This window comes from Eumetopias jubatus, unplaced genomic scaffold (assembly GCF_037043125.1).
Source record: "Eumetopias jubatus isolate StellerSeaLion01/CBP00866 unplaced genomic scaffold, mEumJub1_p1.0 scaffold_11, whole genome shotgun sequence".
Taxonomy (NCBI): Eukaryota; Metazoa; Chordata; class Mammalia; order Carnivora; family Otariidae; genus Eumetopias; species Eumetopias jubatus.
In genome coordinates, this window is record NW_028274817.1 from 68,674,153 (window position 1) to 68,686,516 (window position 12,364).

Below are 12,364 nucleotides of genomic sequence, written 5' to 3' on the forward strand. Positions count from 1 at the left end.
GAGCTGTGCCTGGAAGGATGGGGAGGTTTTTCGCAGGCAGCAGGAATCGAGGGGAGGGCCTTTGCAGCCCGAACAAAGAGCAGTGGCCAAGACCCTAAGGGGGGGACAAAGCATGGTGTGACTTGGGAGAGCCGAGAGCAGGCCAGTGTGGCTAGACAAGAGGGGGTAGTAAGAACTAAGGCTGGAGAGAAAAGTTGAGACCTGAGCATAGAGAACCTTGAACAACGAGCTAAATAATTCAGCAGTGAACTGTCACTGGAGGTTTTGAACGAGAGGAATGATACCACCAAGACAGGGCTTCCTGCTGCATCATCCTGCCCACCTGGGCCTCCCCTGCCTTGTCAATAGTGGTGGTTTTCTTTTGATTGTTCTGTGTGTATGTGGTTTGGTTTGGAGGTTTTCTGTGGTTTAGTTTGTTTTTTGGCCTTTCCCTTTTCCTTACAGTTTTTCACAGCATATGGTCCTGATTATGTGTTGGAAATCACGCCAAGCTGCCGGCCAGACCGCAATGAGCCCCACCGAGTCCAGCAAATCCTCAACTACATCAAAGGTGAGCACCACCCCTCAAGCCCCGCCCTCCTCATTCCACCCAGCTTGCGGTGGCCCATCAGTGGGGGCTTCCCCAAATACCATTTGTCTTTTGGTGGCTAAGCCTTTCACTGACTTAGAAGGGAAACATCTTCTTGGCCTGATAGCTTGTAGTTGGAATTCCACACTGGCCACTCTGACTGGAATTGTCATTTGGCCCGCTAATGTCACCTTCAGGGGGACAAAAGGTTTATCTTTAGGTACCTCCAGTGAAAAACCAGTTCTGAAGTGTGCCCTGGAACCCTTTTTCTTTTAAAAGAGCAACAGTAAAACCCTCTTTAAGATGAGGGAAGTTCAAGCCGCTTCAGACTTAGGGTAGGGGGGAGGAGGGACTCACAGACGTTGTGTCCCAGTGTAGTTCCTAGGTCCAATATGGCCTTGAGAGACTGCGGGCCTACAATGGATAGTCAGGATTCTGGTGCCCTGAGAGTGGACTCCCCAGTCTTACCCAGAGCACTGGAGACGGACCTGCTGCCCTATCCTGCCCTTCCCTCTGGCTGGCCTGCAACTATTCTGGCTTCTGGCCGGAAGGAAAATGGCAGTCATCAGGTTATTCTCATCTTGAGCACACTGTGCACTAGCTGTTTGGGGATGCTACCCTTAGTTTTCCAGTAGCCCCTCTGCAAACCCCAGCTGCCACTCCCCAACTCAATTCCCTTTCTCTGCAGTATTGTAAAATCGTTTTGGCACCCGTTTTCCTGTTTACTTGAATTTGCATGTGTGTGTGCATATTTTTGGGATCCTAATTATTGGTAGAGTCAAGAGGCTAAGGGTATCATATTGCCCATCTTGGAGCATGAAATTCCCATGTTTATTCATATAACGACCAAGACAGCAGCAATTCTCCTACCTTTGACTCCCTCGTTGGAATAGAATCCGGCATGAAAGGGAGGCCTGTTCTGTACCAGAGTTAGTCTGAGGGAACGAGTTGTGTCCTAGGGGGGGTCTTTGCTGAGGGTTATGTTGAGGCCCGAAACCCTAGTAGAGCCTGGTGTGTGACAACAGCCAAGTCCTTAGGCAGGGACTCCACGTCCCAGGATCCTTTGGCCAGAGAAAATTTCCTAGGCTCACAAGTCACAGACTTGTAAGGTTATGCTCACAGCAATGCTTATTGCCTCTCTGAGCTGTCCCGTAGCCCTCAGCCTTCTCCTGGCCCTGTAGTTTCAAGCCACCTCCCTCTGGCTTCATAACCCCACAAATCCTCACTTCCTAACCAAATCCTCCTCCCTTATATAGTCTTTTTTTTTTAAGATTTTATTTATTTATTTGACAGAGAGAAACACAGCGAGAGAGGGAACACAAGCAGGGGGAGTGGGAGAGGGAGAAGCAGGCTTCCCGCCGAGCAGGGAGCCCCACGCGGGGCTCAATCTCAGGACCCCGGGATCGTGACCCAAGCAGAAGGCAGACACTTAACGACTGAGCCACCCAGGCGCCCCCTCCCTTGTACAGTCTTTAAGGCCTCTAAACTCTTTCTGTTCCTGGCCCTTTGCCAGTCCTTCTCACTGTGCTGCAGCCCTGATTAACACTGATGCTCCCACCCTAATTTCCTCCTGCCCCTCAAAGACCCAGGACACCTTTCCTGTTTCCTCTGGGACTGATCCTGGACCAACCTCTCTTACCCATCTTCCTTCAGCCTTGCCATTTTCCCCCCATCCGGGCTCTAAGTCCTGGTAGAGCACAGACAAATAGAAACAGAGAAACTAAACAAGCCTCTGCAGCTTCTTGCTCACACCTACGTGTATGCAGATATCTGTATGCCCTCATGCTTTCCTGCACACGTACCCAGACACGTATCTCCAGAGTGGTGACATCTTACTATTGAGGAAATGGAAATGACAAGCAAGAGAAGACGTAAGGAAGCTAATTCAAAGGAGAGAGAACTAGGAAAGGTAAGAAACTCAAAAGAGGAATACATTTTTAAAAGACCTGAGATAAGGGGCACCTGGGTGGCTCAGTCCGTTAAGCATCTGCCTTCGGCTCAGGTCACGATCCCAGGGTGCTGGGATCAAGCCCTGCATCAGGCTCCCTGCTCAACAGGAAGCCTGCTTCTCCCTCTGCCTCTGCCCCTCCACCCTGCTCATGCTCTCTGTCACTCTGTCTCTCAAATAAATAAATAAAATCTTAAAAAAAAAAAAAGGACCTGAGATAAAAGATTAGTTTGAGGGTTGGGGAAAAAAATAATAGAAAATCTTAGAGGACATGTAAGTTACATGTAAGTCAAGATTTTTAAAAGATCCTAACAGGTTAAAGCAATATTCTGATTGTAGCACAATGACATTAAACTGAGAGAAAATGTATGGACCAGGAATTGGACCCTCAGAAGCAACTGGACCACGCACAAGATGGGAAGATGCGGCTCAGCAGCATTTTGTCTGAAAGAGCTAGGGATTTTAGTCAGTGTGGACCTCATTGTGAGTCTCCAGGACAAGTTGGCCTCCAGAGATGCTGATGCAGGATCAACCTCACTTTAAAAGGGTTCTAGGCAAATAAGAGCATGTTACTGGTCAGTCAGGATGGGGAAAGGACTATAGACCAGGCTCCAAGAGGTCTGGTTGGAGGAGCTGGGGCTTTTGGAGAAGAGAAGACCCAGGGGGACGTGGTCTTTACTTCATATCTCCGAGAGGCTGTCACTGAGCAGAGGGTGTAGACAGAGTCTATGTGGTCACAGGGCACAGAGCTAGGACCCATGGGTAAATATTATAAAAAAGGCAAATTTGTATTCAGTAGAAGGAGGAATTTTCTAACATTTTGAGCTATCCAAACGAGCAGGCTGCCCAAAAAGGAATGAGGTCTCTGTTGCTGGAGACATGCAAGTAGAGGCTAGATAGTCACTTGACTGTCGTATCATGGAGGGCTCCTGCATTGGGGGAGGGCGATTGTGCTAAATTATTGTTAAGGTTCCTTCTAATCCTAAGATCCTAGGATGCTGTATGTTAAAAGTGAGAAAATAGAAAAACAATAAAAAGAATAAGATGAGAGTGCAGGGGTTGGTAGATGAGTCACAGTTGTTGGGGCGGGGGTGGGGGGAGGTAATACTGTGTAGAGGAAAGAATTGATGAGAAGAAAAGAAATTAAATGGCTGAGAGTGGGTGGGGAGGAGCCAGGGAGGGCGGACAGCAAGTAGACTGGCTATAGAATACTAGGAATGTTCAGATTTTCCATTTAGCCATCTCTTTCATATTGACAAAGTCTTGTGTTCTAGCCATGCAAATGAGCAGAGCACACAAGTCCAGAACCAAAAAGAAATTCAGCTAAACCAAGAAGAAATGAGGCTAGAAAGAAGTCCAAATGTTGCTAAAAATGGCCAGACTAACCTGCTATACTGAGACCGTGCCCCTCCAGCCTGGTGACGCATGCTGCCATCAGATAGTGCGTTGCCATGACAATGGTCAGTGTGGAAAAGCTGCTGAATTTTCTACATTCTGAAAGATTTCCCTGAACCTGCCTACATGACTTGTCATTTGTTCTTGCATATAAAAACCTCAGCGAGGCTAGCCATTTCTCGCTGCCCTCCTTCCCCCATATTAAAAACAAGGGAGGGGGGAGGCATGGATTGATTTGGGAAGATGGAATGGCAATGATGGAGTGGATGGATTAAGCTCCACTCTATGGGAGGGAGTTTAGCCAGCATGTATCAGTTGAATTTGTTCAGCCTTTGAGCTTGGGTTTTTTTCTCTTTCTCACCACATCCCTTAGAAGCACAAAAGATGGGATTTTTAACCTACTGAAGCTCAAACCTGGGGAGGTTCATCTTATAGAGATACATTCCATGTGTCACAGGTTGACTGGAGGGAAAGGCGAATTTAGACCTCACCTTATCCCATCTTTATTGTCCATTAGTCTTTCCAAGAGGGAAAAAAAAAAAGACAAAAATAAAACCTTGGAGAGTCGATTCAAGCTGTTAGCTTTATACAGGAAAAAGCTATGTTTTGCTCTAACAAATTGCTCTTCTCATGCCAGTGAATCTCAAAGATATGTGTCAGTGTTCACAAGGAAGTGTGGATTGCTCAGCCTAGCTCATGCCCATGCTCACTACTGAAAAATCATCCTCACACCATCTTCATGTGCTCAAACTTGTTTGCCTTTCCTCTGGTTGACGTACTCCAGAAGAGTTGGCTCACACTGAACCTTCCAGAGTTGGAACGGTGCTGATGTGATCAATCCCCAGAGGTGGCTAGCTCCCCAAGCCTGCCTGGCTCTGTGTGAGGAAACAGGGGTAAAGTTTTTCTAGTCCCTAGTACTGATGACATTTGAATGGAGTAAAGCTCCCTAGGGGGCCAAAAGCTTCTTGTTGCAACCCAGACCCAACCTTCTGTGGCTGAGTGCAGAGGGAGAGTGAGTTGTGCATGCACGAGTACGTGTTGGCATTGTAATTGGAGGTTACAACTCACTTGCTGTGTGTTCCCAGACTGTACCCCAAGTTTGCCTGGAATAGAAAAGGAGACAAATAGGGCCAGGAGGTAAGAAGGAGGAGGAGGGGGAAGACACAAGAGGGAAGAGAAGGCCTTGTGCACATCTGCCTTTTCTGACCTTTAATGAAGGAGGCTGAGTTGGCATCTCATACAGTGCAGGGTTGGGGAGATGGACCAGCCAACTGATGTGGGTATAGGGGAGAGACAACACAGGTGAAATAATAAGAACAATAGCTACTATTTATTTTACAGATGAGGAAACTGAGGCTCAGAGAGGATAAGTGACTTAGCCAAGGTCACATTTGTTCATTCATTCAGCAAGCAATTAGTAAGCACCTGCTATGTGCCACACACTGTGCTAATAGGTGGTAGAGCACACACTTGAACCCTGGTCTTTTTGAAGCAGGGCTTTGGAGTCAGGCTATTTGTCCTTTCTAGTGCCCCTCTTCTCTTTGCAGTGTTGCCCTGCCAAGTCTATTCGTCATACCTCGTTCTTTCCAACCTCATTTTTTTTAAACCCCCTCCTGCTTTTTCCAGTTGCCCCTGGTAAACTCTTCCCACCCTTCACTGCATACCCAGCTCCTTCCATGTGGCTGAGCCAAAGCACCTAAAATCGGATGTCTCCTTGGAAATGGGAGGAAGACAGCCATGAGCAACATTTGAAATTCTGGCCTCTGACCCAGGCCTTTTAACGTTCTCTAGCCCCCTACCTCTGCCATGCTTCCATCACCCTACCGTAATATCATTGAACCTTTCTACTCCATTTTGAGCTGAGTAGAGAAGTAAAAGAGGACAAAAGGTGGAAAGAGCCAACCCATCCATCTCCTGCTACCTGAAGTGTGTTGTGTTCACCAGCCCCACTCTGCTATTTACAGTTCCATGGCCCCAAGAGGAGGCCCTTTGCACATCTATTGGTAATATTCTCAGGAACACCATTGTGCTGAGTGTAAGCTGCACCTCCTCAGGCAATTTGAAGTCTGGCATTGACATTCTTCTAAGGACTAGGAATTACATCAGGTCTGGACATGTCCAAGGCCTGCTGAAGCTCCAAGCTTGAAGCAGCGCTCCTGCCTGGTGGGTCTGTACACCATGGAAACTCAGCTTACTTCTACACCTTCTCTTGTTTCCCGAGAAGCCATGAGGATAAGTTGAAAGGCAGGGTTGGTCCCAAGACAGACTGACCATCTACTTTAGGGCTTCTTAGGATTTGGAGGAGGGTTGTGGAGGACATCCTGAGCCAATTACTTCAGGGGAGGATCTCTGTGATGTCCATTCCTTATCTTCCCTTGCCATCCCCTGTCCCTTTATTCTTCTCCAGCCCACCGTGGTTCTTTCCAAGAGCCTACCACCAGCCTGGCTTCCCCATTGACCAGGTTCCTGTCTTGTTTCACTAAAGAGTAAAAGAATTGGAAAGGTTTGTTGTTGCTGTTGTTCAACAGAAAGAGAGGGCGCCTGGGTGGCTCAGTTGGTTAAGCGACTGCCTTCGGCTCAGGTCATGATCCTGGAGTCCAGGGATCGAGTCCCACATCGGGCTCCCTGCTCAGCGGGGAGTCTGCTTCTCCCTCTGACCCTCTTCCCTCTCATGCTCTCTATCTCTCATTCTCTCTCTCTCTCTCAAATACATAAATAAATAAAATCTTTAAAAAAAAAAAACAGAAAGAGAAGTTATAAAAATGTCATGCTGAAGGGCGCCTGAGTGGCTCAGTCGGTTAAGCGTCCGCCTTTGGCTCAGGTCGTGATCCCAGCATCTTGGGATCGAGCCCCACGTTGGGCTCCCTGCTCAACGGGGAGCCTTCTCCCTCTCCCTCTGCTGCTCCCCCTGCTTGTGCTTGCTCTCTCCCTCTCTCTCTGTGTGTGTCAAGTAAATAAATAAAATCTTTTTAAAAATGTCATGCTGAAAATCTTATAAATTCTGAAATAAAAATGGAGACTGCTTCCCAAAGTCACAGTAACTTAGACAACAGCTTTTATTTTTTTTAAAGATTTTATTTATTTATTTGAAAAAGAGAGAGAGCATGAGCGGGGTGAGAGGCAGAGGGAGAAGCAGACTCCCCACCAAGCAGGGAGCCTGATGCAGGGCTCAATGTGGGGCTCGATCCCAGGAGTCCCATGATCATGACCTGAGCCAAAAGCAGACACCCAACCAACTGAGCCACCCAGGTGCCCCTAGACAACAGCTTTTAACAAACCATGAAAACCCTTGGCGGATTACTTGTGAAGACACCAAATACCTACATAAATCCAGGAGGTAGGAACTACCATTATTGAAAGCCAACTGTGCTATACCATATGCTGGATTCTTTACATATATGATCTCATTTAATCCTTACAATTACCTCATAAGGTAGGAAACTGGTGTCCAAAGACATGGTGTAACATGCCCATAGTCATGTAACAAGTAAGCGGTGCCCTCAGGATTTGAATCCACACCTGGTGCCCTCTGCTTCATAACAGTATTGCTCAGTCAAGTCTCCTCATCATCCCCTGTCTGCTTTTTTCAACTGCCCCTAGTAAACCCTTTCCACCCTGCAATGTCTCCCAAAGTAAGGTTGTGAACCAGCTTAATTTTTTTTAAGATTTTATTTATTTATTTATTTGACAGAGAGAGAGAGAGATAGGGAGAGCAGGAACACAAGCAGGGGGAGTGGAAGAAGGAGAAGCAGGCTTCCCGCCGAGCAAGGAGCCCGATGTGGGGCTCCATCCCAAGACCCTGGGATCAAGACCTGAGCTGAAGGCAGACGCTTAACGACTGAGCCACCCAGGTGCCCCAAACCAGGTTAATTTTAAGAAGTATGATTATGGGGGTGACCTGGGTGGCTCAGTCGTTAGGCGTCTGCCTTCGGCTCGGGTCATGATCCCGGGGTCCTGGGATCGAGCCCCACGTCTGGCTCCCTGCTTGGCGGGAGGCCTGCTTCTCCCTCTCCCACTCCCCTTACTTGTGTTCCCTCTCTTGCTGTGTCTCTCTGTGTCAGATAAATAAAATCTTTAAAAAAATTTTTTTTAAAAAGAAGTATGATTATGTCTCTGCTTCAGAGCCCAACTAAATCAATCAATGAATATCTTTTGGAGACTCCCATGTTCTTAGTGCCATGAGAGGTATGAGAAGTATAAAACATGGTCTCTGCCTCTAATAAACAGCTGAGAAGTCTAGGGAAGGAGACAAAATTAACCCCCTTATACAGATCAGGATATAATAAAGCTGATACTCTGTAGAAGCAGGGGAGCAAGACTTGAGGGAGACTGCTTTCAAAGGTCTTGGAGGATTTAAATTGGTAAGAATGGGGAAGTGCTTATACGCGAGGGAAACTCAGATAGGTGAGTGCCAGGAGCAGGTTGCAAGTTCCCTTGAATTTCAGGCTGAGTAGTCCGTATTGGATACAATAAAGTGATAGCCATTCTAGGTTCTGGAATTAGGACATAACATGATGCAGTGATATTTGGATGAATCATGGTGGTATGCCAAGAGTGAGCCTGCAAGGGCCTGGACCAGAACAGTGGTATTAGGATATTTCCTATCCTATTCCTCCCAAATGGCTGAGAGTTGTTTGGAAGACAGTATCAACAACACTTGGAAGTAGGTCATGTACAGGGGATCAAAAAGAAAGGAAGAAGTGGGGCACCTGGGTGGCTCAGTTGGTTGGGCGACTGCCTTTGGCTCAGGTCATGATCCTGGAGTCCCAGGATCGGGTCCCGCATCGGGCTCCCTGCTCGGCGGGGAGTCTGCTTCTCCCTCTGACCCTCTCCCCTCTCATGCTCTCTCTCTATCTCATTCTCTCTCTCAAATAAATAAATAAAATATTTAAAAAAAAAAAAAAAGAAAGGAAGAAGTAAAGATGATTCTGAGCTTTCCAGCCTGGATACCAACAGGGTTAGGGAGCCATTGGAGGAGGAGGGATAGTTTTACAGAAACATATACTTGATGTGTTCTATTTTGATATGTTGAATTTGAGGCATGATACATTGTCTCAAATACATCTACATGGAAGATTTGTTGCAGCCAATTAAAAGGAAATTTTTAAAGACAATTTGATGACACAAAATTATTGTCATGATAATAATATTAAGTAAAAAAAGGATACAGTTATTTAATACCATATAGTCTCAATTTTGTAGGTATAATAGGTGTGTGAGTATGTGAATATGCACAGAGAAACACCAGAAGGAAATATAACAAAAATGCTAACAGTAGTTACTTTGGTGGTAGGACTGGAATTATGGTATTTTTTTTACTTGTTCTTTATTCTTTTTTCTGTATTTTTCAAAATTTCTACCGTGAATATGTTTTGCTTTTTTATTCAGAAAAAAGTAATACATGTTTGGGGTTTTATTTTTTTAATATTTATTTATTTGAGAGAGAGAGAGAGAAAGCACAAGTGGGAGGGGCAGGGAGAGGGAGAAAGAATCTCAAGCAGACACACTGAGCATGGAGCCTGATGCGGGGCTCAATCCCACAACCCCGAGATCGTGACCTGAGCTGAAGCCAAGAGTCAGACAGTCAACCGACTGTGCCACCCAGGCACCCCTACATGTTTGAGTTTTTAATTATTGTTGTTGTTGTTGTTATTGTTATTACTTTATCAGACCTTATGTCCCGATTTTTGGTTTACAAAACCTGGTCACTGCCCTGCACACAGCTGGAAAGATAGGGACTGGAGAGTGAGCATTTTACATATCTCAGGTGCTGTTTCCTTTCTTAGGGACCTCTAGTAATTCTAAGGTGCTTCCATCTGTCTGCTCAAGGGAGCAGATTTTCCCTTGACTCATGATGTAAAGCCTCTTTTGTCTAGTAGAAGGGTATAAAGTCCAGATAGCTCCCTAGGACCACATTCCCTTCCAAAATTCTCATTCACTCCAAGGCAACAGTCTTTCTGAGTTTTCTCTTCTGCTCCATTGAGCAATGTGTTTCTTCCTCCTGTACAATCTTGATTACTCTAGCTATATAATAAACCTTAAATCAGGTAGAGTGGTTCCTCTTTCTTCTTTTTCAAAATTGTTTTAGCTTATACTAGTTCCTTTGCTTTCCATATAAGCTTTAGAATAATCTTGTCTATATCTACAAAATACCTTACTGTGATTTTGTTAGGAATTGTGTCAAACCTGGATATCAGTTTGGGAAGAATTGACATCTTTATTGTATCGAGACTTCCAATCCATGAACAGAGTTTGTCTCTCCAATTATTTAGAACTTTTTTTATTTCCTCCTTCAGCATTTTGTAATTTTCAGCATACAGATCCTAAACAGGTTTTGTACATAAGTTTTTCTTTGAGTTATTGTATTTTTCATTTGGGTTTCCATGTGTTAATTGTTACTGTATAGAAATACAGTTTTGGGGGTGCCTGGGTGGCTCAGTCGTTAAGCGGCTGCCTTTTGCTCAGGTCATGATCCCATGACATCCCACATCGGGCTCCCTGCTCCACGGAAAGCCTGCTTCTCCCTCTCCCACCCACCCCCCCCCGCTTGTGTTCCTGCTCTCCCTCTCTCTCTCCCTGCCAAATAAATAAATTAAAAAAAAAAAAGAAATACAGTTTTTGTATGTTGCACTTATATATATCATGTGACACTGCTGAACTCATGTATTAGTTCTGTTTTCTTATAGATTCCTCAGGATTTTCTACATAGATCACCACTCATCTACAAATAGAGACAGTTTTATTTCTTCCTTTCTGATCTGTATGCTTTTTGTTTCCTTTTCTTACTTTATTGCACTGGCTTAGACTTCCAACATTATGTTAAATAAGAATGGTGAGAGAAGACATCCTTGCCTTATTCCAGAACTTAAAGGAAAAACACTCAGTCTTTCACCACTATGAATGATGTTAGCTGTAGGTTTTTGTAGATCTTCCTTATCAAGTTGAAGCAGTACGCCTTTATATTCCTAGTTTTATGAGAGTTTTTGTTATGAATGGGTGTTAAATTTTGTTAAATGCTGCTTGTGCATTCATTTGATACTAATACTGATATGTATGTAAATTTTCTTCTTTAGCCTCTTAATATGGTAGTTTACCTTGATTGATCTTCAAATTTTAAACCAGCTTTGTATATCTGGAATAAGCGCCACTTGGTCATGGTGTACAATTTTTATTTACATTGCTGAATTCTATTTGCTAATATTTTCTTGAGGATTTTGCATCTATATTCATGAGGGATATTAACCTGTAGTTTTCTTTTTTGTGCTGTCATCATCTGCTTTTAGTATCAGAAGGTGGGTTTAGGAGTGTTCTCTTCTGTTTTCTGCAAGAGATAGGGTAGAATTGGTGTTAATTCTTTTTAGTGGAATTCTCCAGTGAGACCATCTGGGCCTGGAGATTTCTTTTTCAGGAAGTTTTTCATTTCTACCTTGATACCATTGTTGTCAGAAAAGATGTGCTGTATAATTTCAATTTTTTTCAATGGTTGGGGTTTGTTTTATGGCCCAGTATATGGTCTATTTTGGTATATGTTCTGTGAGTGCTAGAAAAGAATGTGTATTTATTGTTGTTTGATAGAATGTTCTATCAGTGTCGGTTAGATCCTATTGGCTGATAGCATTGTTGAGTTCTTCTGTATTCTTTGTCATTTTCTGTCTTGTTCTATTATCAATTGCTGAGAGAGGGATGTTGAAGTCTCCAATTCTAATTGCAAATATATTTCTCCTTATAGCTCTATCAGCTTCTGCTTCACGTATTCTGAAGCTCTGTTGTTTGGTGCATATACATTTCGGATTGCTATATCTTCTTGGTAGATTGACCCTTTCACCATTATATAATGTCCCTTTCTGTCCATGGTAATTTTCTTTGCTCTGAAGTCTACTTATCTGATATGAATATAGCCACTCCTGCTTTCTTTTGATTAATGTTTGCATGGCATATATTTTTTATCCTTTTACTTTCAACCTACTAATATCATGTTTGAAATGAGCTCCTTATAGACATCATATAGTTGGATCACTTTTTTAGCTACCCTGCCAATCTTTGTCTTTTAGCTAATGTATTTAGATCACTTACACTCAGTGTAATTTTGATATGTTAGGGTCTAAATCTGCCATTGTATTTTTTGTTTTCTCTTCGTTCCCTCTGTTCTTTCTCTGTTTTCTTCTTCATCCTTTACTGTTGGTGACTTATACCTCTGTTCAAATTTCATTTTGATTCATCTTTAGTTGTTTTGATTGTATCTCTCTGTATAGGCTTTTTAGTGGTCTCTCTGGGTATATATTATATATGCATAACTTACCACAGTCTGCTAGTATCAACATTTTACCAGTTTGAATGAAGTATAGAAAACTTACCTACCTTTAAGTCCTTTCCCCCTCCCATGTATAATATAATTGCCTTAAGTATTTCCTCTACATACATTTAGAACTATATCAGTGTTATAATTTTTGTTT

At 44.0% G+C, this 12,364-nt stretch overlaps 1 protein-coding gene across 1 annotated transcript in view; it reads left to right on the forward strand.

Annotated features, from left to right (window-relative positions):
- Positions 1-12,364, forward strand: part of HDAC8 (histone deacetylase 8) — a 215,054-nt gene that overhangs the window by 186,270 nt on the left and 16,420 nt on the right. The window contains exon 10 of the mRNA XM_028101510.2: positions 445-550. Coding sequence (XP_027957311.1) covers positions 445-550 — 106 coding nt within the window. The remainder of the gene's footprint in view (positions 1-444; positions 551-12,364) is intronic.